Source organism: Odocoileus virginianus, chromosome 9, assembly GCF_023699985.2.
Source record: "Odocoileus virginianus isolate 20LAN1187 ecotype Illinois chromosome 9, Ovbor_1.2, whole genome shotgun sequence".
Taxonomy (NCBI): domain Eukaryota; kingdom Metazoa; phylum Chordata; class Mammalia; order Artiodactyla; family Cervidae; genus Odocoileus; species Odocoileus virginianus.
The window spans coordinates 35350597-35378017 of NC_069682.1; the positions used below are offsets into that span (position 1 = coordinate 35350597).

Here is a 27421-nt window from a genome sequence, read left to right on the forward strand (position 1 = left end):
TTGTTAAAAAAAATTTAAGTGTTTCAAAGCAAATTCTTTGTCATACTTGGAAGCAACTCGAATGAAAGAGAGAAACGGTTCTGAGAAATCAGAGGCTTTGCTCTATTTTTAGATCAGAGCTGATTGTTTGGGATTGCTAAATCCTCTGAATGTCTATTTATTAATCTGTTAAGTATGGAAGCAAACACTTCAGAAGTAGGTGTAGTCACCCTGCTGGCCAGCCAGACTGAATGCCCGGCTCTATAATGTCAGTTTGGGGAGAGTTTTTCTTGGGAGAAAAAAGAAAGCAAAATGTAGTGTTCTGATCCCTGTTCTCGAGCTGCATACAGTATTATAAAGAACAACAACTCAGTCCTTACGGAATACCAGGACAGTCCACAGTGAAAGGCCATGTCTGTGCCCCTGTCTCACAGTGCTCCGGTCAGCCAGAGGGCCTGCTGCACAGAGGAGAGGTGTAGCCAGGGATGTTCTCATCAAAGGTGGGGAACTGCTGGTAGGATCAGGGCATGATGACAGGGACCTGGAAAGTCAGAGGAGAGAAAGCTGAACCCGGGAAAAATCAGAGGGAGAATTTTTAGGTATGAAAACAACAGCTATAGATTCCAGAGAGAGACTCCTGTGCCTGGACTTTAGGGGGTGTATTAGGGAAGTAAGATAAATTGTTAATAATGGTCAGGTCAAATCCTGGAGGGCTTCAAAAACCAGCTTGAGAAATCTAGAATTGGAATTATAAAGGAAAGGGAAAAAATAAAATACTGAGGCATTTAAACCATGGGAGAAACTTGGTGAAAGGGTTTAAAAAAAAAAACCAAAAAACAGCCTGACAATAACTATTACTCAAGTTTGGATGTAGATGGTAGGAGAGAAAAGGTAAGACGCCTGGCCTGTTCTAAGTCAACCATTAAATATATTTCAAAGCTAGCACATGTTTCTACTTGTGCTATTTTATCTCAAACCCGAAGGCTACCATATGCTTCCAGCTGCATCTGTAGCTCTTTTTTTTTCTTTTAAATCATATCTCCACTCTCCTTTGTGCATCTAAGTGCAGAGATTCTTACCAGGGCTCAGATTGCTGAGTAAACAATGGCGGTTTCCATTCTGAAAAAATGCACCCTGCTGCCCACCACCCCGAGAATGTGGTGTGGGAACCAAGGGATGAATCATCTAATCTAAATCAACTAATAGGTCTTAGTTGCTAAATTTTCATGTTGTCTAATGGAGTTGAAGGAGCCTTTTCAGACATTCCCTTCACATTGTGATGGTGGTTTAATCACTAAGTTGTGTCCGACTCTTATGATCCCATGGACTGTAGCCCACCAGGCTCCTCTGTTTATGGTGTTTCCTAGGCAAGAACACTGGAGTGGGTTGCCATTTCCTACTCTAGATCTTCCTGGCCGGGGAATCAAACCCACATCTGCATCACAGGAAATTCTCTTGCCTTGCAGGCAGATTCTGTGTTCTTTTAAAGAGAGAAACTTGCCAACTGACTCAGTCTGAGGTCCTGACTAATGGCATTCTTTATTCCTCGTGATTTGAATCTAGATGTTGTAAAAACAGTGATGAAGCTGTCTGTATTTGAGTCAGTATAAATACTGCCTGCTGCTTCTGTACCCAAGAAGAGAATTAATCACCTATGTCTCTGCTTCAGATTCTCTAAAACAAAAACTCTTTCAGCTGTATTCCCTGAGAAAATTGCAACAAATTCGGAATCTATCTAAACTCCAATTCAGCAGCAATTTCTCATGGCCTATTGGTTAATAAATCACATCTGGAGTTATTTGTTAAAGAATAATGAGGATTCCCTGGCAGTCCAGTGGTTAGGACTGTGCACTTCCACTGCGGGGGCCTGGGTTCAGTCGCTGGTCTGGGAACTAAGATCCTACAAGCCTCAAGGTGTGGCAAAAATAAACAACTCACCACCACCAACAAAAAAGAATAAAGAATATATAGGTAAGCTTATCACTGAAAATCCATAGTTAGACAAGTGTTGTAGTTGCCCTACCATTGTCATCATTAATTAGGCCTTCTTTTACCCTTGCTTGTACACAGTTGCAGCCACAGGCATATGTGCTCAGTCATGTCTGACTCTTTGCAACCCATGGACTGTAGCTCTCCAGGCTCCTCTGTCCATGGGATTCTCCAGACAAGGATACTGGAGTGAGTTGCCATTTCCTTCTCCAGGGGATCTTCCCAGACCCAGGGGTCGGATGCACATCTCCTGCTAGCAGGTGGATTCCTTAGCAGTGAGCCACCTGGGAAGACTTGCGATCATTTGGGAGTGGGGTGTGTAAATGAAACGATAAGAACAATAAAACAGCAAAACAGTCAGATTCTGAGATGCTGTTTTTTTCATTCCCTGGAAGATGAGATGTGGGAACATGAGGTTGGACGTCTGACCAGGTCGTCAGGAGGGCACGAAGGTACAGACAAGCTCTGTGTAAATGCTGCACTTCCACCAAGTGTGAGGCCAGCATGCAGAACTTTGAATTGTGATGAGTAGGAAACACGGGAAGTGGCTGGAGTAGGAAATGTCAGCCTGTGTCAAGTCTCGGCAACCAGGTAAGTCTCAAGGCTGGATGCACCCTTGCCCACATCCTACCAGAGAGAGGACATGTCATGGGATTCAAATGAAGGGAGAGGGTTAAAGCCTTTTGTAGCACCGAGAGGCTGACAGGAAGACTGGACACAGATGACTGGACCTGGCTGCAGTTTTAATTGGGGACCTTCCCCGGGCACCTCCCGAGCCACTGGGTAGGGGACAAGCCTGCTGACACGTGGGAGCCTTAAATTCTCTGCATCCAGCATCCTCTCTCTAAACATCACGGCAGGTCCTCACACACCGGGTCACTCTTTATGTCTGAAATATTCTGAAGTTTTCTGCCCCATAGGGTGGGCACACACTAAATGCTCCCTCAATGCCTTTTGATTGGATAATTTGACTTTCCCGGTAAAAGCTGATCCTGATTTTAAGAAATTTGAAGGAGAGAGTAGGAGAAGCGAGGGATATTTCCCCAAGAGGGAACAGATTTCTTGGTACCTGGAGTAAAAAATCAGGATGTTGGTCTTAGGGCAGGGAGGTGTCCTGGTGACTCAGTGGTATGGAATCCACCTGCCAATGCAGGTTCAATCCCTGGTTCTGGAAGATCTTCTAGAGTAGGAAATGGTAACTCACTCCAGTATTCTTGCCTGGAGAATCCCCACGGATAGAGGAGCTTGGTGGGCCACAGTCCATGGGGCTGCCAAAGAGCTGGACATGACTTAGCAATTAAGACAATTATTTTTTTTAAACAAGGAAATAGATTTCAACATTATCAGTGAACAAAGATATTTATGTAAAATGTGTCTATCCACAGAGACATCTAGAAAACTCTCTGGATGGTACAACTATCCCTCCTTCACTTGAGATTTCTGCACTGTTTTAGTTTCTTACAATAAGCATGTAATGGTTTGCTATAATAAATCATCTCCAGTAAGAGAATTAGTAAATCGGCTTCCCTGATAGCTCAGTTGGTAAAGAATCTGCCTGCAATGTAGGAGACCCTGGTTTGATTCCTGGGTCAGGAAGATCCACTGGAGAAGAGATAGGCTACCCACTCCAGTATTCTTGGGCTTCCCTTGTGGCTCAGCTGGTAAAGAATCTGCCCTCAATGTGGGAGACCTGGGTTCCATCCCTGGGTTGGGAAGATCCCCTGGAGAAGGGAAAGACTACCCACTCCAGTATTCTAGTCTAGAGAATCCCATGGACTGTCATAGTCCCTGGGTTCCCAAAGAGTTGGACACGACTGAGCGACTTTTAATTTTTCTTCACTTCAGTCTGTCAAAATTTGATGAAGCCTAAATATGAACCTTGGTTGTAAATGTGTCTAGAGAGATAAAACACAGTTACCTGTTTTATAACAACCTATAAACCCACATAACCAGGATATTACTTGAAATATAAAATGTTCTGAAGTTTTTCAGATTATGAGATTTGATATCCAAATATTTTCTAGTCTACTGACACACATACTTTTATTTTTCTTTACAACCTTATATCAGAACTATCTGATTAAAAAACAACAACAAATGTGTTTTTCAAACTCCACAGCCAGGATACCCCCTGCTGCAAAGCCTGCAGTTTGTCTACAAGATTCTTTTCCCAGAACTCAAAAGATACAGTGAATTTTCTGAACAGCTCTTTGCTGAGAACCTATCCCACCATGTTCATCTTGCTAGACTTGCAGGAAACCAAAGAAGAGTCTGCAGCAGAGAGGGTTTATTTGCAGAGCCACCGAGCAGGGAGATGGTGCCTCCACAAAGGCAAGGGACTTGAGTATTTACAGGATAACCAGTCAGGCAGCAGGGTGGCCTGAAGCGCAGGGAGCGGTGACCGGGGAAAGGTGTCACAAGCCTCATTTTGCACAGGTGGAACCAGGCTTCAGGCTCCCACTTCCCTTAGGTCACCCCAGGGATGCTGGCACCCACCCAGCTTAGCCGGCTGAGCTCAGACAGATGCGGCTGACTCCAAGTCCCTGGAAAACAGCTCAGGCCAACATCTTGTCTAGGCTCTGAGCCGCTTGGAGGACGTGCCAATCTTAAAACAACCTTGATTAGTGCTGGCAGGTGAGGTCGATTTGACTGATTGCCCATGGAGTCACTGCCCCATGCCAGGGACTGGAAAGAGGTACCAGAATCCCATGCCTGCAGATGTTTGGTTTCTGGGGAGACGGACATGTGCCTGGGGAGAACTGGCTGGACAGGCCATCTCTGTAGAGGGAGAGGCAGAGGGGCTGGGGTAGGAGGGAACCAGGCCCTCCCAGCCCGGAGCTGAGGAGTCAGGTAACGTTCTGGGGCCCGGGTAGGATCTCAGAGCAGAACCAGAGAAGAGGCTGCGGTGATGGCCAAGGCCGCTGGTCCAGGAGACCCGGGCAACTCAGGAAGGGCGTTTGGGTTTCTCACAAGGACAATTGTGGGTCCCTGTGATGGGCAGGACACAGGCGAGGTGGGAGGAAGGAGGCAGAGGGACCAGGGTTGGGGGTGGGGGCAGGCCTGAGCAAGGGCAGGGCCAGGAGTTGGGCAGCAGGGTTGGGACCCCAGGGCAGGCATCATGCCAGCCGGTGGGTGTGGGTGACCTGGACACAGGGACAGTGGGGGGCCCACGGGTATGTACTGGGGTGGCCCTGGCCAACTGTGACAGCCAAGCAAAGTGACTTGGAAGCCCATCAGCACTGAAGTCAAAGGCCCCAGAAAAGGGGAAAGACAGTGAAAAGAGCAGATTCAAGGACTGGTCCTCAGCTCCCCCAGGGGACAGAGACCGAGCTCCGGTGTCTGCACAGAGCAGCAAGTGCGGCCACCCTGGTCACAGGACTGCAGGCTGAGGACACCCCGACAGAGGTGGGGACTCCTAGGGTCTCCCTGCAGCTGGGGGTGGCCGGAGAGGCTGCAGGGAGGAGACACCGGCCCTCCTGGGCCGCTGGCAACCTTCAGGCAGGAGGAACCTGCATTTCCAGGCCCGTTGGGTGGGAGGGCCCAAGGAGAGACAGGCCCCCCTACAGCCCCTGCCCTCTTTGGCTTGTGGGCAAATGCATGTGCTGGGCCTTAGGCTCTGTGCTCGGAGTCATGGGCCTCACCTTTCAGATCTGGAACCAAGTGCTTATTGACAGAAAGCCGGGTCACTGGCCAAGTTCAGTTCCCAACGGTGAGGCCTTCCACTCCAGGAGGCCACCATCAGCCCCACCACCTGCAGTTTGAGTCTTCAAAACCACAAGAGACTCAGCTGTTTTGGGTCTCTGACCTTGAAACACTGTTTTAAAGGGCTCCACTGATTAGGTCAGGCCCACCTGGGACAACCTCCCTTTTGATTAAATCAATTAATTGTTATTTTAAAATGACATCACAGGCTCTTGTCACCTCTGCCACATAACATAATCCAATCTCAGGAGCGACACCCCTTGGTATTCCCAAACTCACTGGACTCGGCATCACCTCGGACCAGCCTGTCTTGCCTGGTCCCTGGCATGTTTTATCCCCATTTGAAAAAGAAAAAGAGTGAAAACAGGGCTTAATATCAAAGAAAAAAGGATAGTAGACTAAAGCAGTGCATGATTCAAGAGTGCTCCAGAGAAACAGCCAATGGGATAGACGTACACTATAATAGGGAGAGATCTATTACAGGAACTGGCTGGTGCTCCTCGTGAAGGCTGAGAATCCTCACCTCCTGATGTCCGCAGCTGAGACTCAGGGAAGCTGGTCACCTGGTTCCAGTTTGAGTGCAGAGGCCAGAGAACCAGGAGCACGGGTAGTGTCGGCCGTCTGAGGGTGGGATAAGGGGTCCCAGCTCAGGAGCCAGGCAGGGGGGTGTGAGTGCTCCCCTCCTCCACCTGGTTGTCCAGCCCCCCACCCCATCCACACATGTGATGTCATCACGGCAGGAGCAGGGACAGGTGGGTGCACCTAGGAGGCTGTAGGGGGCGGGGAGGTGGTAGAGCTTAGAAAGAAGCCTGGGGTCCCCTGTCCCATGACAAGGTAGTTGTCCAAGGCCTGAGAGCACTGGGGGATGAGCGGGTAGTAAATTTAATTTCTTCAACATGAGGAGCCAAATCTGGATCTGTTGTATAAATGTCCGCTTAAAATAGCTAAGAAAATAGCCAGGGAAAGAGCTAACAGCTAACTCTGAATACTTTGCTGACATGTGCTTTTTATATTAATCTACACAGTAACCGTCCGTTTTAGGCAACCATGGTGGAAAAGGAAGGAAAGTGTTTTTTGGAGCTTGCTGACTGAGGTCAAAGCCTCCTTCTTTAGACAACCTCTCACTGACTCACCTGGATTCATTCTGTGTACTTACTCCCAACATGGCCCCTCAAGGTCCTTACCTCTTTTTTTCCCTTACCTCTTTTTTTAAAAATTAATTTATTTTAATTGGAGGCTAATTACTTTATAATAGTGTAAATAATAGTGGTTTTTGCCATACACTGACATGGACCAGCCATGGGTGTACATGTGTCTCCCATCCTGAACCAACCTCCCACCTCCCTTGATGGTCCTGCCTCTCACACCCTGGGGAGCTGAGCACAATGGGAGCCATGGGAATGGTGGTGGGTGCTCCTGGGACAGGTGATAAATCAACTGTTGACCTGGCTTCACCCTCTGGGACCTTTCCTTGAGGGGAAGCCGTCGGCCGCCTGCCTTGTGGGGAGGCCACTAGAGCAGCCCGGGAGGAGGCAGCCGGGGGCGATTGGGTGGGGGTGTGGGTAGGTGGGTGTGTGTGCATGGCCACCAATGGCGCCCCCTGCCCCACCCTGCCTCCTCCTCTCACAGGGGTTGGTCCCCAGTGAACACCCACCCTCTTCTGCCCCAAAGTGTCTCAGTACCCGTCTCTAGAAGGCCCTGCCCCAAAAAGGCTTCCCTGTGAGGGGCTCCGGCTCTCCTGAAAGATGTGAGGGGAAGGGAGACAGGTCGGGGGTTCACTTGACTCCCCTGTCCCCTGTCCCCTTTATGTGGCCACTGGGCCTCTGACCTGGGAGCCAGGTTGCCGCCGTCCAAGCCCACAACCCCACCAGGGCTCCTGTCTGACCCTGCACCCGTCCTCCTGAGGACAGGCATCCACCCCGGGAAAGGAAGTGCAGGCGGCGATGCCAGCAGCCACCCCAACAGGGTCTATCACTTATGGTCATGAATTAATTATTCTAAGTTAACGAATATCCCATTTTCAGAGGTTAACAGAAACAATTTTGAGACTCCGTGATGGCAACATCAGCATGTTAGCATGAAGACTGAGATGATGATCTGAAAAAAAAGAATGAATCAAAGTTCCACATTCCTCTAACTGGTTTATTTGAAGCTTACCTGTCAACCAGAGAACAAGCCATAACAATACGAATATTGATGAGTTCAGCTTCATAGGGAAAGATTCTAATAAGCTCAATCTTTATGCACTAATTTGGAACCAATTTACTAGATATATTAAGCAAATAACATGCAGAGCAGTATGTGGTTTCCCACTATTTGTCTTAGAAGAGGGGACAGAATATAGGTGTGTTACTTTCACTTACGTTTACGTGTACTCTACACAAACACATACACATACACATACGACATACACTTGCTTATATAATCCTACGCTACTTCTGGAAACACAACTGACACGGAGGTCACTGGTGGTCTGAGGAGGAACGTGAGTGGTCGTGGGGCAGGGATGGGAGGGAGACTCTTCACTACATGAGATTTTACACTTCTTTGCTTAGAACCATATGCAATTATTGGAAAAGACTGGGAAAGATTGAAGGCAAAAGGAGAAGGGGGTGGCAGAGGATGAGGTGGGGAGATAGCATCACCGACTCAAGGGACGTGAATTTGAGTAAACTCCAGGAGAGAGTGAAGGACGGAGGAACCTGGCATGCTACAGTCCACTGGGTCACAAAGAGTTGGACATGACTTAAAGACTGAACAACAACAGTATGCAATTACTGTCTACTGAGAAATAAATTAAGATTCAAGAGCAAATCCGAAGACAAGCAGCAACACACCACTAGTGTACACTACGTTCATCAGGATCCAGGGCGTTTGGGGAAATACTCAGGGAGTGTGTGGGCATGGGTGGCTTACACTGTCACATAATTTTTTAAAATCTTATGAGTGGCTCTCAAGCTCGATTTCCAAATCTCTAATATGCATTTGGAAGGAAGTGAACACAGCACAGCTGGAGCTGGGTGACTTCTCTGAATGATGCCTGTGGGGCCCTTGGGCTTAGCGTTCATCCAGGCCAAGCTTAGCAGCAAAGAGCGAGGTGACGGGCTCGTCCCCAGTTTCCAGGGCCAGGTCATACGCCGTCTGGCCTCTCGTGTTCTTCTTCTGGATGCTGGCGTTGCATCTGTGAAGGAAAATGGGGGTGAGCTGACGGATTCCGGTCCCTGAGCCTCAGGGCCTGACTCCTCCCTGCTGCTGGGGCTCCTGGGCCCCCGTCCCAAACTTCCCATGAGAGGCCACCATGACCCAGCCCTCAAAGGTAGCTCTACCCTGAGCCCTTCTGACGGGCTCTGTGATCTCACACATCCAATGCCAGTCCCAACAGAGGGTTCCCATAGCCTCCACAACCCACAACCAGGTGGATTTAAGGGGGGCAGCATTTTCATTGTGCTTTGAAAAGCTCTTAGTGCCTTGGGAGCCATGGTGGGATGGTGGCCCCCATTCACTGGGTCAGCTCTTTGGGTGCCAGGACCCCCTGAAATCCTCACAGACCAACAAGGGGATCACTGTGGCAGTTGGAGTGTCCCCCAGAGGCCAAGGAACATACCCCAGTAAGGCAGCGATGCACTCCCTTCCTGCCCGGCCAAGCAGAGTTGCTTCATGAAGAGCTGTATTTTGGAGCCTGTTTGGGTGGGAAAAAATCCCTGGCTAAATCCTTGGTTAGCATCCTCGAGAGACTGGAGAGGGAGCAGGCAACCAATGGGGCCTTGGTTTCACCCATGACCTACTTAACTAACCCAGGAAAATCTCTTGACTCTTCCCTTTCTGCTCCTTTCTTTGGAAGATTAGCAGGGTAAGCTTTGATATCAAAGAGAAAGTTTTAAAGTAAGAAATCCCACAAGGATCTGGTTTATAGTCAATTTATACTAATAAACATTATGTTAGTGTATTTCCTGCAAGAGTTTGTGGAATGTGTGGGACATGGTCTCACTCTTGGCTTGAATCCTGGCGACTGTCCATATGACAATAACCTTTCAGGGCTGAGGCTCCTGTTCTTGTGTGGGGACAATGACCTTAGCTTCAGTGAGTGTGGCTTGTGTGATATGAAAACAAATACTAGTCTTAGAGCCCTGAGGGCAGGCCTGAGAGGTCAGACAGCATATTTTGCTATGTGCCAGACTCTCTCTCCACGTTGCCTCGTCAGCTTGGCCCAGTGAGGGAGCAGTGGATGCCAAAGTGGAGGAAGGGGTGGTACCTGCATTCCAGAACTCACGAAAGGCTCCTGATCAGAGGTGGCAGGAGTGATGGAAGGTGGGAGTCATGGCTGGAGACAGAAATGAGATGAGCAGCTGAAGGTCTGCATTCTCCTGGCCCCTGGTCCTTCCCTCGACACCACCACCCCGTCCCCTGCACATGCAGGTGTATCTGCAGCCATAAACTTATCCCAGTGGAGAAAAAGTGTGGTGGCCTCTTTTGTGAAGATGATACATGGAGCCTCTGGTGAGAATCAGGTCAACAACTCCCATGCCCAGAGGGAAGCCTTCCACTTGTCCCAGTCTGAGAGCAGCTTCACAGACTCGCCAAGTCCCCCTCATTTGATAAGCTCCTGCTATATACACAGAATTCCCACCCACCTAGCCCATTTCACATTCGCAAACCTGAATGGATGATAAACAATGGTGCACATCTGAGAAAACCTGGCAGCATCAAAGAGAAAAAAAACCAAGACACACAAACATAAGAAATTTAAAATGACTGAAGACAAAAACAGAGGCTGTGAAGAAGCAATCAGAACCAAAAGGCTCTCTTAGAAAGTAAACTTCCAGATGTTCAAGCTGGATTTATAAAAGGCAGAAGAACCAGAAATCAAATTGCCAACACCCGCTGGATCATTGAAAAAGCAAGAGAGTTACACAAAAACATCTACTTCTGCTTTATTGGCTATGCCAAAGCCTTTGACTGTGTGGATCACCACAAACTGTGGAAAATTCTTAGAGATGGGAATACCAGACCACCTGACCTGCCTCCTGAGAAATCTGTATGCAGGTCAAGAAGAAAAGGTCAGTTTTCATTCCAATCCCAAAGAACGGCAATGCCAAAGAATGTTCAAACAATCACACAATTGCTCTCAACTCACACGCTAGCAGAGTAATGCTCAAAATTCTCCAAGCCAGGCTTCAACAGTATGTAAACTGTGAACTTCCAGATGTTCAAACTGGATTTAGAAAAGGCAGAGGAACCAGAGATCAAATTGCCAACACCCGCTCGATCACAGAAAATGCGAGAGAGTTCCAGAAAAACATCTGCTTCTGCTCTATTGACTAGGCCAGAGCCTTTGACTGTGTGGATCACAACAAACTGTGGAAAATTCTTAAAGAGATGGGAATACCAGACCACCTTACCTGCCTCCTGAGAAATCTGTATGCAAGTCAAGACCCAACAGTTAGAACTGGAAATGGAACAGCTGCTGCTCCTGCTAAGTCACTTCGGTTGTGTCTGACTCTGCGCAACCCCATAGACGGCAGCCCACCAGGCTCTCCCGTCCCTGGGATTCTCCAGGCAAGAACACTGGAGTGGGTTGCCATTTCCTTCTCCAATGCATGAAAGTGAAAAGTGAAAGTGAAGTCGCTGAGTTGTGTCCGACTCTAAGCAACCCCATGGACTGCAGCCTACCAGGCTCCTCCAACCATGGGATTTTCCAGGCAAGAGTACTGGAGTGGGTTGCCATTGCCTTCTCCTGGAACAACAGACTGGTTCCAAGTAGGGAAAGGAGTACATCAGGGTTGTATACTGTCACCCTGCTTATTTAACTTATATGCAGAGTATATCATGCAAAATGCTGGGCTGGATGAAGCACAAGCTGGAATCAAGATTGCTGGGAGAAATATCAATAACCTCAGATGTGCAGATGACACCACCCTTATGGCAAAAAACAAAGAACTAAACAGCCTCCTGATGAAAGTGAAAGAGGAGAGTGAAAATGTTAAAAAGTGAAAATATTAAAACTCAACATTCAGAAAACTAAGATCATGGCATCTGGTCCCACCACTTCATGGCAAATAGATGGAAAACAATGGAAACAGTGACAGACTTTTATTTTCTTGGGATCCAAAATCATTGCAGACAGTGACTGCAGCCATGAAATTAAAAGACACTTGCTCCTTGGAAGAAAAGCTATGACCAACCCAGACAGCATGTTAAAAAGCAGAGACATTACTTTGCCAACAAAGGTTCATTTAGTCAAAGTAATGGTTTTTCCAGTAGTCATGTATGGATGTTAAGAGTTGGACCATAAAGAAAGCTGACCACCAAAGAATTAAATCTTTTGAACTATGGTATTGGAGAAGACTCTTGAGAGCCCCTGAACTGCATGGAGAGCCAAGCAATCAATACTAAGGGAAATCAGTCCTGAATATTCATTGGAAGGACTGACTGATGCTGAAGCTGAAACTCCAGTACTTTGGCCACCTGATGCGAAGAACTGACTCATTAGAAAAGACTATGATGCTGGGAAAGATTGAAGGCAGGAGAAGGGGACGACAGAGGAAGAGATGATTGGATGGCATCACTGACTGGATGGACATGAGTTTGAGCAGGAGTTGGTGACGGACCAGGAAGCCTGGCATGCTGCAGTCCATGGGGTCACAAAGAGTTGGACACAACTGAGCGACTGAACTGAACTGAGAAAGTAAAAAAGCTGACTGTTGAAATAAAGAGTAGTTAGCAAGAGAGCCAAGAAAACCTCTTAAAACAGAGAGAAAAAGGGACATGAAAAATATGGAGAAAGAAATAAAAAGACAGATAGAGGGGGTCAATTCAAGAGGCCCACCATCTAACTCATAAGAATTTTAGAAAGAGAGAATAGAAAAAATAGAAGAAACTTCCCCTGAAAAGACACATGACTTTTCAGACTGAAAGGGTCACCTGGATGAATGAAAAACAGTACATCAAAAAAATACCCATGTGAAATCTCAGAACATCAGTGATAAATGCTTCTAGGAGGAACAAACAGGTCACAAATAAGAATTTGCTGTAGCATTTGCATGGGCTATGCTGGATGTTAGAAATCATCAGAACGAGGCTTACTAAGACTTGAGGAAAATCATTTTGAATGCAGAAATTAATATCAAGATTATTAGTCAAGAGTGAAGACAAAACAAAGTCATTCTTGACATTCAAGGACTCAAAAGTTTTTTCTACATACCCTTTCTGAAGCGGTTACCTAAACCCACACTCCAGCCTGACAAGGGTCAAAACCAAGAAAGAAGAAAGAGTGAACAATTTACAGGGGAATTCCAGTGAAAAGAAATGCCATGATGACCACTGTGCAGCAAGGCCAGAGAGCTGTCAGGCAAAATCTGACTAGTAAGTATACTCCAAGAAGAAAGCCTCTAAGAGAAAAAGCCCTGAAAAAGTAAGGAACCAGATAAGATTACAGATGTGGTGAATGTGTGTTCTCTTTCAAACCAGAAAAAAACAAAGGCAGTCAGAAAGTCCAGGGGAATCAAAGATACACAAAACATGTACAAGTTAGTCATGGATTGTAGAAAAAAAAACAAAACCGAAATGTGGCCTGATTTTGAATAATTTATGATGTGTAAGGAGAATCCATTTGACATTTCTGGTAAGAAAATTTTACTTTCACTGTCTTAAGTGTTCTTTTCTTGAACCAACAAACAATAAAATGTAATCAGAATATAGCAATGAATGATATTTATTATGTAGCTATTATAATGCAATTACTCTTCATACTTTTCAGCCATTGGAATCAACCTATGAAGAATGGATGTCTTAATTATGTTAACACAAGTAAACACAACTGTGATGAGTGTTGTAAAAAGCAAGCATTGACTAACAGAAGTTGTGAGATGGAAGGGGAAGGAAAGACAGGTTAAGGTACAGAGCACTAATGCATACTTGTACACACTTCTCAGTACACACAGATCAGTCAAGCGATATCATTGAAAGATGATAATCAATGTAGAGGAGTTCAGGACTATCATTGCTATTTTCACAGTAATTAATAAAGAACCAAAAACAGTAACAGAATGATCAAAACGTGATAGTGGGGTCAGCAAGTGTAATTACCATTTATCACAGCAGGAATCAACAGATGCTATCTGAGCATGCTAGATCAGGAATGACCCATTTAAGTGTACTGTTTAGTGACAGAGATATAGCTGACTCCCTGGAGAACTTTAAAATATTTGCACTAGTTGCCCTTGAAGACAGAACTGCGGATGAAGAGGTGAAGGTAGCAGAGACCTGCCAAGCTCTTTCACAGGATGTGGTTTTCGTTAGTCATGTCCACATCTTATTCTGATACAACTGAAAAGTTACTTGGTGTGTATGGATTGTTTTCAGCAATCACACACAGTTTAAGAAATCTTTCTGCCAGCCCAGTCATAAATAAGACAATGTCACTAGGACAGGTCCAGAAATGAAAAATGGTAAATAAACCTCCCATGCCGCTCTGTACCTGAAGCAAGCCTGTCCCAGACTAACTTTGGGAGCCTCTGCTCTGGTCCTGGGGGATGGTGGGGGCCTCTCCTGACCACACCATGCTCAACTCTCTTACCTGGCTTTATTTTCCTTGTAGCACTTAGCATTCTCTGAAATGACTCATTCATCTGCTTACTTGTTTATTGTCTATCTCCTCCACTACACTCTGAGCTCCATGAGGGAGGGGTCTGTCTCCATCACTGCTGTGTGTCCACTGCCTAGAATGCTGACCAGCACACAGTAGGTGCCCAGAAACCACTAGTGAAATGAATACACCAATGAAGAGAATGAACAGACAGACAAACTTGGGGAAGGAGTGTTGCCTCCTAGACTGAGACCCACATGACTTGCAAGAATTGCAGGTACACATGTCTATGAACCTCTGCCTCCAACGGTAGGTGCAGGGAAGCCCCTGCCTGATTTTGGCTCCAGAGTCAGAACTGTCCAGGTGGTAAGACTTTCCATTTTCCAGAAAGTGAGAAACTTAGCACTTTCAACTGGTTCTTGCTGCAGCAGAACCCTCAGCACCAAGCCACCCCAGCGGCTTCAGGTCTCATCTAATTTTAGATCTTAGCATTCATGTATGTTCCACCAGCTTACCTGGCCAAGGACCCTGGTCCTGAGTAAATCTGGGTGGTGTGATTGGCTAGTTCCTCCTCATCTTTCTCCAGAGGCAGGAAGTGAGAATGCCTGTGTGCCTTACACCCGAATTCCCATGGCTTTCCAAAGATCTGCCTTTGGTTTGAGGCATACAGTTTCTCCTGGCAACTAAGATTTGGGGATCAGCCTTCATATTGCTGTTGGTGGTGGTGGTGATATTATTATTCGTTTGAGCAGATCAACATCACTGACCTGTGAAGCATGGGGAAAATCCCATGTCCTACAGCACTGTGAGGCCATCTCCTTACCAAGGGCCACGCTGGGCCATCTCTCAACATCTTGGTGTTTGTAAGAATGGGCTTTGATCCCTGCTACTCAGATGGTGGCACCTGGACCACTGGCCTCTCCTCAGAGCTTGTTAGAGACGCAGGATCTCAGCCCCGGCCACACCCAGATCTACCGAATGTGCACTTTAACAAGGTCCTTGGATGATTCACATACATGTTACAGTATGAGAAGCACTTATGAAGTTCATCTGCTTAGAGCTTGGGGCATTAAAAAAATACACATGCCCTTTCCTTAACGTGAAAATGTGGAGCTGGGAGGGCTTGGCGACATCTCTTAACAGAAACAGAAGAATTCAGAACTTAAACCCAGTGCTAACACCTTTCTGGGCTATTCTCCCTGGCCCCTCTCATCCCCATCTTATGCACTGTCCATCATTGAGCAGTTGACACTTTCCACTCAAATCCTAACAACCCACCTTTTCATTACCACGGCATCATGACTGCTACCACTAGAGTCCAATCATTAGGCTCCTCGAGGGCACCTCAAAACACTAATTTCATCCTCCACTAACTCTATGACATGAGCACAATCATTTGACAGATGAGAAGAATATGCTCATTTTCTCCACATTTTGCTCTCTCCTGCCTCCAAACTGTTACATCACCACAGATGGCTACCTCTTCCTCTTCCCCCCACTGTTAGCAAAATTCCCAGGGGTCACCTTCAAAGTGTACATTTCTCATGAGGTCTTTCAGATCACATCCCCTGGGCTCTAAGACACTTGAATTATTTGTTTACTCCACACACGTGTGGGTGCCTCCTGGTGCCCTTAAAGGTGCCAGGGCCACCAGGTCACATGTGACACAGTGCTTGTTCCTCTCTCGGGGAGCTGAGACCACCCAGTTACAAATTCAGGGTGAGGGGTGTACAGCATGCCGATAGCCTGACCACGGAGGTCTCGGTCACACCAGCCTCCTCCTTGTCCTTCACCCTTCCCGCCTCCCTGGTTGAAGGCTTACTTGTCACTTCACACCCTTGGGTTCTGGGGGTGTTCATCATGCATTTCCCATTTGAACTTATTTAGTCACAGGGTCACAGCATCTCCTAAGTCAACTCCTGACCTCCTGCCTTCAGAGCTCTCCCCAGACTGAGAGCAGAGGGTGTTCAGTTTACTGAATGAAGGTTTTGTGGGGGTGAGGGGGGCTGTGTTGCTGATGGCTACATTTTCCAGGTTAGTAACTGATATTTCCCGCCTAACCACAGTTCATTTGGGAAAATGATAAATCTTCATTGTATACTCTGCTCCTCAGACAAACGGACTCCAACACAGCGAGAGCAGGAGATGGAACACACCCTCGTGTCCGAACATCAAGCTGTGAGTTGTTCCTCCGAGTAGCTAGTCGTCATCATATCAGACCTTCCAGAACACGGTTTTGCAGAGCAAGCACACACTGTGGTACTCTGTGAATTTGTATCATAAAGACACTTTTCTACCAATGCACAGCAACGCAAACTGTTTACCCCGATCTAGGTATCTCGGTGAATCAAGGCACACTCTCTGTGCGTAAACCCTGAATTACCTAACCATACATCTCCACAGTGAGCCTCTCGGTACACTGATAGCTGCATTTGCCTCACCCGCCTCCTGGGGCAGAGCCCAGAGGAGCGAAGCTTGAAACTGTTCACAGTTTAAAACTATGAAGAAGCCCAGCTCCCGCCCAAAAGCAAACCACGTTTCCATGTCCCTCTTCTCGTGAGGCCTTGCATTTGTGCTTCTAAAGTTTGCTGGCAAGAGGTATCAGCTTTGGTGGCAGATGTGTATTACTCCTTGGCCATCCACTTTCTGTCCAGGAGATGGTGAAGGACAGGGAAGCCTGGCATGCTGCAGTCCATGGGGTCGCAAAAAGTCAGACATGACTGAGCGACTGAACAACAAGATCCCCTTTCTGCTGAGGATGAGTTTATTCTGGCAAGAAAGACACAAACTGGGGAGCCAGAAATCCTAGGGAGGGGCTTTCTACTGCCTGCCAGGCTGCTTGACAGAGGTTACTTCTGTAGAGACCACCTGGGTGACCTCTCTCCATCAGCTCAACCAGCTAGGGATGGGAAAGAGCATGTGAGTCCTTGTTTGCAAAGGGTCTCTTCTAAAAGAAAGTCAGATCTCTGAGGGGCTTGTGCCTAAAGATCTCAGTGCAGCCTTGAGCTCATTTCCTGGATCCAACTGAGAGACAGAGCCCGGGAGGACTCAGGCCCAAACACTTCGAACTAGCAAATACTAGCCAGTCTCAGCAGAATTGGCTCCTGGTGGAAAAATCTGTTTTCCAAACCCCATCCTACATGACCCATAAACTGTTAAACAGTAACCCAGACAACGCAGGGGGAAGTGAAAAAGGGCTGTTACATACACTCAGCCAGACCATACAGCCGCGAGCTAGACTTAGTAGAAATGCAAGGAGATCACCCATGGGTAAGATGTCAGTTTACAGAATGACAATAAAGCAAGAATGGGAACTGAGGACACCAAAGAGAAACAGGTCATCCGTTCCATGTCCAGAGTAGTTTTATCCTCTTAGCCGGACTCTTCATAAAGCCAGGACTCATCACACTTAAGCACCAATTCAAACCATGCTTGAGAGATTTTTGTAAATCTTTCAAACCACAAACATTATTCTTAGATGCATTTTAAAAATCCTTGTCTTGGACTGCTGTGGTGATACAGTGGATGAGAATCTGCCTGCCAATGTAGGGGATACAGGCTGGATCCCTGGTCCAGGAAGATCCCACCTGCCGTGGGGCAACTAAGCCGGTATGCCACAGCTACTGAGCATCCGTGCCCAGAGCCTGTGCTCCCCAACAAGAGAGGCCACCACGTGAGGAGCCCACGCACCATGGAGAGTAACTCCCACTCGCCACAACCAGAGAAAGCCCGCACAGCAAAAAAGACTCACTGCAACCCCCCAAAAAAGTCCTTGTCGGAATTGTACAAATATAAAGTACACTTAACACAAAACAAGGTGGCATTATTCCTATTAATGATAATGTAAATATAGGTAAATGAAGAAACTTACAAGGTATGATGCATGAGAGCAGTCAGAAAACCTGAGAAAGTAAATTCCAAGCATCAAATGCATTCACCCACATCCCAAACATTCTGCTATAAAGTGAAACTAAAAAGGGGTCCTGGCTACTGACATGGGGTCCTACTGGACAGAAACCTTTGAAAACATACATAGAAAAATTGAGGGATTTTGAATTAAAAGGCTAGAGGACATTTTGAAACAGAGGAAGACAGAAGTGAAGCTACTGAATTTTCATCCCCTGTGCTCCTTGCCATCCTCAGAGGCACAATTCATAGAGGGACCCCACCTGGTCTCAGCAATAGCAAGGGAGGCCGAGCGGCTGACCTGTGATCAGGGCAGTGGGATGTGAGCCATTAACAGCGAGGCCTTGGACTCAAAACACCATCCACCCCAGTTTCCAAAGTGATTCGCAAGAGAACAACAGTCACCAGGCCAGGCGGCTCGAGAGGCAGGTAAGTAACCATCCCACGTCTCTGGGTGTCTCTCTGTCCTGTTTCTTGGCCGGGGACACCGAGGCACCAGGAGATGAGGTGGTCAACTCAGCTTCCTCCCAGTGCTGTTAGTATCCGGAGATGCCAGGACAAGGTTTTCTTTCTGCAGTAACTTCACGAGTACATTTCCATGGGGAACACTCTCACCATTTCAGATCACGACGAAAACATGGCCTAGCACCCAAGGACTAAGGATTTGCGGCCCCACAAATATAAATAAATTCATGAGCTAACAAACTGGATCATCATTTATAAAAGCCACTAAAAGATGATCCAATGATCTGTTTAAAAACCTTTGTTTTACCCAGATTTGGAAAACAGACAACAGTCAAGTCTCTCATTCAGGCCACAGTGGGTTGAAATGGTCCTTAAGTGACTGAGGTTGAACGGGGTGGGTGTGTAGATGCACAGTGGAGGCCCGCCAGCCCCCGCTGGCTGCGACCTCACCCAGCGCTCTTCCCTCCTTGCATCTCACTTACGGGCCCCACTGCTGGTCCACGTCTGCTCCTCTCTGCACGAGAACCGGGATGGCTTCGTGGTGTTGGTTCATGGCTGCCAGGCTCAGGACGGGCCGGTCTTGGTTGTCACTGCAGTTGGGGTCGGCTCCCTGCCACGTGGGGAAAGGGACAAACTCGCACAAGAGCCTGTGTGCCGTGGCACCTGCCTGCCCTCCTAGTAGCAAGTCCCTGACAGAAGTAAACTGCTTAACTCAGGAGACAGGAGAAGCAGGCAGCCCAGGACCAGTTCTGAAGACAGAGCTGCCGTGTCACATGGGTGATGGACTCGAGTTCCTGTCCCTCCCACCTCCGCTCCCCACCCAGCAGGAGGCGCCCCCAGAGAGACCACTCTGCTTCTTCAGGAGACAGGAAGCTCGCACAGGGTCACAGACCACGGGTTCTGTCCCCGAGCCTGCAAGTTATTGGGGTTCCTATGCACTTTTTGGCCTATTTTTTTTTTTTTTTTGCTATAAAAATTAGCAACAGGTAACAGTGTGAAGTGGTTTTTTTTTTTTAATGTGGATCATTTTGTTAAAGACTTTATTGAATTCATTACAATATTGCTTCTGTTTTACGTTTTGGATTTTGGGTCACAAGGCATGTGAGATCTTAGCTCCCCCACCAGGGATGGAACCTGCACCCCCTGCATTGGAAGGAGAAGTCTTAACCACTGGACCACTGGGGAAGTCCCTACTGTGCAGGTTTTGACTAGCTACTGGGCCCGCTGCCCGGACAATTTCTGATTAATCGGCTCTGTGAGTGTGCCCGAGACGGGGCAGAAGGCCGGCTGTCCTCACCTCATCCAGCAGCTGCTCCATCACAGATACTCTTCCCTCCCCTGCGGGTCCAACCTCCTTCAGCAGAAGCCTGTCTTCAGGCTGCAGGAGCACAGAGGTTGGTCATTTGTGCAGCCGCAGAGTATTTTTACCGGCAAGTCCCACTGGCCCAGCTCAACCCTTAGGTCAAATGTCTCCTCTCTGGGTTACATTCGGTCCCAGAGACAGGTGAGCGTGAGCATGTGTGTGCATGTGCCTGTGTGTGATGCGTATGTGTAGGGGTGTGTATGTGTGTGCGTGCGTATGCAGGCGTGTGCAAGTGGTGTGTATGTGGTGTGTAGGAGGTGTGCATGTGTGGTATGTGTGATCCTCAATGGCCAGCAGCACAAGTAAACACATCTAAAGTAAGCCTGGCCGGTCTCTGACGTCTTGCCTGGGGGAAGGACTCCAGACAGACACTCTTTTGTGCTACTAAGGACAAGGATGCAATGAGAAACCTCACAAAAGACTCCAAAAACCCCACACTAGTTTTATTATCAGTGTTTCTAGGAAAAGCAACCAGGTGAACCCTGAAATTGACTCTGTATGTGGTGTCCGTTGCTCAGTTGGGTCTGACTCTTTGCTACTCCATGGACTGTAGCCCACCAGGTTCCTCTGTTCTCGGGATTCCCCAGGCAAGAATACTGGAGTGGGTTGCCATTTCCTTCTCCAGGGAATCTCCCAGGGATCGAACCTGGGTCTCCTACGCTGCAGGCAGATTCTTTACCATGCGAGCTTATGCTTGATAATGTGTTTGAAATCAGCCTGAATGTGAGTACCCGCCTGCGGAGAACGCCTGCTGCAGGCTGGGTGCTGGTGTGTGAGCCGGAGAGGTCCGGGGCTTGGTGTGACTGAGGATGGAGGAAGAACCCGACACTGTCCGTATCCACCTGCATCTTGGGCGGGGCCCCTGGCTCTGGGCTCGTGGTAAGCACCTCTGTTCCTCTTGCCACAGCCAAAGTCGTCCAGCCAAAGGGCAGGATGGTGGGTGAGCAAGGGCACCCATGTCTCTTTCTGTCTCCAAAGCTCTCCTTAAAACTATTCAGGGCCCATATTTGTGGAAAACTATACTCGAACACCTGTGGGAAACCTGGAAAGGGTACCGTCCCTTCATTTGTCAACATGACCTGACAACCAAGGGTCAGCACATGTTTAAGACAAACCAAAAAAAAAAGAAAGATGAGCAGATGGAATTGACCCTAGAGAAAAAGCAAAGGTGGTTCAGGAGACTGGGGAGAACTGTAAAATACTTTCAGTGAATAATCTTGAGAGATTTTAAAGGGTTTTACCCCCATATGGTGGAAACATAGTATATAAAATAAAAGCATTCTTCCATTAAAAAAAATCTCAAAATGGGGTGGGAGGTGACATGTGTATACCTATGGCTGATTCATGATGTACGGCAGAAACCACCACAACACTGGAAAGCAATTATCCTCCAATTAGAAATAAATAAATCTGTAAAAATCTCAACATGAAACACTGGATGCACAGGCTGAAGCATCAAGGAGCATCACGTACCGAAAGCTGCTGCTTCTTCTCTTGAAAGGGTTTGGTCTTGAAATTCTTGCTCCTGGCGACTTTCTCCTCGGTGTCAGGAGCGCCCTGGCTGTAGTCGCTCACTGGAATGACAGGAGTCCAGGACCGAGTGGCGCCCCCCGCCACTTGCCTTGCGTAAGATCCACTCTCCCTCCCTGTGTGCCCCCTTGGAAGTCAGGAGGAGGAAAAGACTTTTATAGAAATTTCTATTTGATGAAACCTGGCGGAAAGGACTCTTGGGGCCAGCCTTCTCATTCCAGAACTAGAGGATGGATGAGAAGGAGGGGAAAAAAAGAAGCTACAGTTTTCAGGCCCCAAACAGTACCCCCTGCCCCAATCTATCTGCAAAGGTCTCACACTTGACTTCCGGGAGGCCAGAGGAGGTAACAGGGCCTGAAGTAACACGTGAAAGTGATAGGTATGGCTGGCCAGCAAACGGTAAGCACTTCTCTGCCGTCCTTGCTGAGTCACTGTGTTGTTTCTGGTCCACCGCCCTTTTTTATTTTTATTAAAAATTTTTTTTTTTGATGGGCACCATTTTAAAAGTCTTTGTTGAATTTGTTACAACACTGTGGCCTCTGTTCTATGCTTTGGTTTTCTGGCTTTGAGGCACATAGGTTCTTAGCTTCTTGACCAGGGATCAAACCCGTACCCCTTGCACTGGAAGAAGAAGTCTTAACCACCGGGACCACCAGGGAAGTTTCCTGGTTTTTCTTTTTTCAATTACTATTTTTCTTCCGGTTTTGTTGAGATATAATTGACATACAGCACTGCCTAACTTTCAGGTGTGCAGCATGATGACTTAGGCCACAAAATAGCGATCACAAGAAGCTTGGTGAACAGCGTCATTTCGTACAGAAACAAAACTAAAGAGGCAGGAAAAAATATTGTTCCTCGTGATGAGAACTCATAGGATTTGTTCTCTTAACAATGTCCATATATAACAGGTCAATGTTTTAAAGTTCCCGGAAAGGGGACAACTCACCCAAGCTGGGCCCGCTGCCAAATAGCCCGTTCGCACCCTCAGTGATGCTGCTCAGGAAGTGGTCGCTGAAATTCATCGCCTTGTTCAGGTAAAAGTTCTGGCCAATGAAAAAATTCATGCATCGTGAACGACGCCACGTCCCAGCAGAAAGAACGGTCTCCCTGCTCACCTGCCCCCCTCTCTCTCTGTTAATGATGGACGGTCAAGTCTGAAGCCTGGCCACCCTTCTGGATAGCTCCCTGATCTCACCATGATGCTTAGTCCATTCTGCCTCTTAAAGGACGCCTCAGTCTGGCCCCTCCTCTCTCACCAGGAACATGGCAACAGCCTCCAAACGGGTTCCTGCCAGCCCCCCTTCCTGCAGCTGCCCCAGCCCCTCTACACAACGTGTATGTAACTGTGCCCTCCCAAGTCTTGGTTGCAGAGTTTGAATCCTGGTGCTGTCACTTACTACCTTAGGAGCCTTGAGCCTCAGTTTCCTCATCTGTAAAGTGGAAATATGACCAGAAGGTAAAATGAGGTTACATGGATGTCTATAAAATCAGGATGGGTGGGACAAAGGCCAGACCTGGAATTCTGATCCACCTGGACCATTGCACAGCGTGGTATCCTGCCCACCCCACCATGGGGCCACCCACTACTTCCTGAGCACAGAACACACAGGCTAAGAAGAAATATACTGTGAACCTGGGGACACCTCTCCCACTTCTGCATGATGGACAACACATTGTAGGTGCTCTTGGTGGCTGCCCAGTTCCCCTAAACCCATTAGTTACCATCCCAGCTGCTACGCTGGCTGCTAACAACTCACGGCTGACCCCTGTCCCCAGCTGCCATCAATAGGTGGATGCTGACTTGCCCCAGTGGTTATGCCCCTCCCCCCACCTCAACTGGGGACAAAGGTGGTATGATTCACATGCCAAAGCTCCTGGTGGGTCAGCTAGAGCCCTTGCCATTCAGCTTCCCACCATCCCCCCAACCCTATCTCCTGCATCCCTCAGTCCCACTCTCCTGAAGCACCTCCCCTCCTAAGTTCTGCTGCAGCCACACAACAGAAATCACAGCACTGAGCACTTTCCTTGGTTTCAGAGCATGTTCACATGCATTCTCCCATGGGATCCCGCTTCCAGCCTCCCTGTAACTTAGGCATGCCCTAGGCATCCATTCTGCCAGGTCATGGCCATGGGCAAGCTCCCACTTCTTTTCTTTGATTCTTCACTCATCTTCTCAATCCATTCGTTACTCTTTTTGTATACTGTGACTTCTTGTCAAATGAAACTAAAGCCGCCAAATTCATCAATTACTGTTGGTCACACACAGGCTCTGTGACAATGTTCCAGTTACCACATAAGAGGGCAGGTCAAGGGATATATGGCCACAAAGTTTGGCTTATTTGTATAGGCAAAGAGGTCAAAGTACATATAGCAAACACTTGTGTCAGCCTTTCACTTAGACTTCAGTGAGTGTAAGTAACCAGAGAACTAAAGGACCAACAGGGTGATAATTCCTGTTCTCATAACATCTTTATGTGCCTGAAAGCTGGCTTCTCTGAGGTTTAACTCAGTTACTTATCTAATTCTATGAAATTGCTAGCCTACAGTTATTGGAAAGTCTTCTTTTCTATGAATTATGTAGAAGCATTTCAATAAATTATAACCTACCCTTTTCTAGGTCAGTCAGTTCTCAAATGAATAACTTTTGACAGTTTTACTCACCTTGTTTGAGACTTGAATATAATTCAGCCTGATGCTGACTTCATAGCCATCCTCATGAACAGTAGCAGAGATGAGCTTGTAAAAAAAGTGAGAGAGAATTCACAACCAGGAGTATGGGACTCAAGGCCCTGAGGCACAACCAAGAAACTCTGAGATGCCAAACTGTACATGTAATCAAGTATTTCACTAACACAAAAGGCAGGAAAAGAGAAACAAAAAACCAGATGAAACAGAACACAAAGAGCAAATGGCAGACACAAATGCATACTTATCTGTAATTCCATTAATCATAAATGAACTAAATCCTCCAATCAAAGAGTCAAGACTGACAGATTGGGTTAAGAAAGCAAGACTCAAATTTATACTCTCTGCAGGAGATATACTTTAATTAAGTCACATAGCTGCAAGTCATCAATTAGGAAAAGGTAACCTGGGGTGGGGGTGGGGGTGGGGCAGGTCCTTGGCAATCAAGGACCAGATATTCAGGTGAGCTACTGTCTCTGTAAGTGCCAGAAGGAATTTAGATCAGTGGGGCTCAGCAAATACTTTAAGGATCAGACACTGAATATTTTAGGTTTTGTGGGCCATTCGGTCCTTGCCATTGTAGTACAAAAGCAGCTAGAGGCAATAACTAAATGAATGAGTGCAGCTGTAATCCAATAAAACTTGATTTACAAAACTGGTATCAGGCCAGATTCATCCCATAGGTCATAGCCTGCAGACCCCTAGACTGGGCCGAAGAATTAACAAACCACCAGAATGGATTATAAAAATAAATTTAGCAATATTTGACAATGACACAGTTTCAATGTTGGCCTAACCTGGTGGCAGAGGAGTGGGTGGGCTAACTTTTAAAGGTTCTTCGAACCTCATGACGGAGGAAAAGTTCTTCTCACAGATGTATCTTTATAATAGCAGTACCCTTGAGATCTGACAGACCTGCTTCAAATCCTGATCCCTTGAGACCCAGAGAGTAGTCCTGGGAAGGTTACCAAGGCTCCCTGAGCCAGTTTTCCTGGATATCAAATAAAGTTTGTTCTGATTATCTATTGCAGCATAAAAAAATCCCAAATTTAGTGGCATCCAGTAACAACCATTTTATTATGTTTGTGGATTCCAAAGGACATGGCATGGAAAGCTTGTCTTGCTCCATGCCTGAGGCCTTGGCTGGAAGGACTCAAGTGGCAAGAGGTGGCTCCATGCTCAGGGCCTCGGATGACCAGGGCCTCATCAGTCATCTGCCTGGCTCCATGCGAGGCAGGACCACGCGAGGACTCGCTTCAGCTGGGGCTGCAGATGGAGGCCCTGTGTGCGGCCACTCGGCATGGCTTGGGCTTCTCACAGTGGGGTGGCCGGGCTCCATGAGAGAGTGCTGGTGGTGAGCATGCCAAGCAGGGGAAGGCTTGCATGACCACACCTCGGGAGGCCCAGGCATCACTTCTGCCACAGTCTGTCAGTCAGACAATCACAAGCCCACCCAGACTCAAGGTGAGGGGACGCAGACTCCATCCTCTGAAGGGCATGTTTTCAAAACTGCCACAAGGTGAGGCTACCCACTGTAGGTCTATTGAGAGGACTAGAGATGGAGGACCTGATGCAGGTACTGACTACAAATTACCTGGTAACTCTTATGGCCTTAGTGAAAAGGGGTGGGATCTAGTGCCAATGTGGCTATACTACACTATTCTTTCATTACAGTCTAACCCTCCATTCCCTTCCCTAGGGGATCTTCCCGACCCAGGGATTGAACCTGGCTCTCCTGCACTGTGGGCAGACTCTTTACCATCTGAGCTACGAGAGAAGTCCCACACACAACCCTACCTAACCCTAACCAGTTAGGTACAATGGTTCTGACTCAGAATCCCACAGCCTGGGGCATCTAGAAGCATGAGACGTTCACAATGTACCGTTTTGAGTCAGGTGCCCAGAACCCTGGGACAAGACTCGGATAGCAAGTGATTGAAGGAGGCAGAGCTGTGAGGAGGACAATGAAGAGGCATGGAAAGCAGGAAAGGGGAAGGAAAAAGGGCAAGCCATGTGAAGTTTCAGGACAATCAGTGGGGGCAACCTCAGCCCGATCCTGCGGGACGGTCGGTGTGGAAGTTCCACTCAGAGTTCACCCACCTTTCCCATCCTGGGTTCTGCAATCAAGGCTCGGAATTCGGGGTTGTTCTGAGCATAAGACCGGAGGTGAGCGGAGATGTGGTCCACCTGCTTTCTCCAGTATCCTGAAGAGGAGAGAAGACCGAGCACACAGGTAATTCCTCTGAGGTGAAGGCAGAGAAGGACCAGCACGCCACGAATTCTCAGAGACGGCTTCTCTTGGCCAAACTCTGTGATGGTTTTTACTTACTGAACCTCGACTATGTACTAGAGTAAGTTCCATTTTTTTTTTGTTCCTGGTTAATTTTTTTTTTTGCACATGATGAATCATAGAATGGTCTTCCCTGGTGGCTTAGGTGGTAAAAGAATTTGCCTGCAATGCAGGAGAACTGGGTTTGATCCCTGGGTCGGGAAGATACCCTGGAGAAGGGAATGGCTACCCACTCGAGTATTCTTGCTTGGAGAATCCATGGATAGAGAAGCCTGGTAGGCTACAGTCCATGGGGTTACAAAGAGTCAGACACAATAGGCAACTAAGAACAATCATAGAATACTACAGAATTCCAATGGAACATTTTGATTGCCATATCTGGGGTCTTTTTATTTTATTTATTTTATTTTTTTGGCTGTGCCGTCAGGCATGGGGAACCTTAGTTCACCGACCAGGAATCAAACCTGTGGCCCCTGCATCGAGGGTGTGGAGTCTCAGCCACTGGACCACCAGGGAAATCCCAAGTCTTTTTCTTTTACTCTTTTAAAATTAAGCATATTGAGAAACAACTTATTATTAAAAATGCACCTTTTTTAAAGGTACAGTCTGAGTCTTGGCAAGTATATATGCCCCGTCGACATGCAGAATGTTTCTGAAAAGCTTCCTTTTGCCTCTGTCCAGTCTGCACAGGATTTGCAATAATTCTAATTCATTGCCACCACTTAAGACTTGAGAAATTTCACATGTGTTTGTTCTCTCATCCACAGGTGGGTGACACATGGCAGCACTAGGCCTGCCCTTCTGTGTGGGCTCAGCTGCCTGGGCCCAAGGAGCAGCTGCCTGCTCTGGATGGGGCAGGGCCCTCCTGCTGGCCATAGCTCCCGCTGGAGGGGATGTTAAGGCCTAAGGATAATAGTGAACGATGTGG

The 27421-nt window shown here is 47.5% G+C and overlaps 1 protein-coding gene and 1 long non-coding RNA gene across 7 annotated transcripts in view; one reads left to right on the forward strand and one right to left on the reverse strand.

Moving 5' to 3' along the window:
* The first annotated feature begins 2175 nt into the window (after positions 1-2175).
* Positions 2176-8260, forward strand: LOC139036634 (uncharacterized). Its single transcript, XR_011489455.1, has 2 exons — positions 2176-2559; positions 7695-8260. It is a non-coding gene; the product is annotated as an uncharacterized lncRNA (long non-coding RNA).
* Positions 7792-27421, reverse strand: part of DZANK1 (double zinc ribbon and ankyrin repeat domains 1) — a 48666-nt gene continuing 29036 nt past the window's right edge. For 4 of the 6 annotated variants that reach the window (XM_020878740.2, XM_020878730.2, XM_020878762.2 and 1 more), the window contains 8 exons: positions 26304-26407; positions 24180-24254; positions 22465-22561; positions 21462-21562; positions 19923-20003; positions 19108-19235; positions 9275-9349; positions 7792-8851 (listed from right to left, as the gene is read on the reverse strand). In XM_020878740.2, coding sequence (XP_020734399.2) covers positions 8728-8851; positions 9275-9349; positions 19108-19235; positions 19923-20003; positions 21462-21562; positions 22465-22561; positions 24180-24254; positions 26304-26407 — 785 coding nt within the window. In that variant the 3' untranslated portion in view covers positions 7792-8727. Of the gene's footprint in view, positions 8852-9274; positions 9350-9916; positions 9992-19107; positions 19236-19922; positions 20004-21461; positions 21563-22464; positions 22562-24179; positions 24255-26303; positions 26408-27421 lie in introns of those variants that run through there. The other 2 variants (XM_020878771.2, XM_020878779.2) reach the window with 2 other exon arrangements.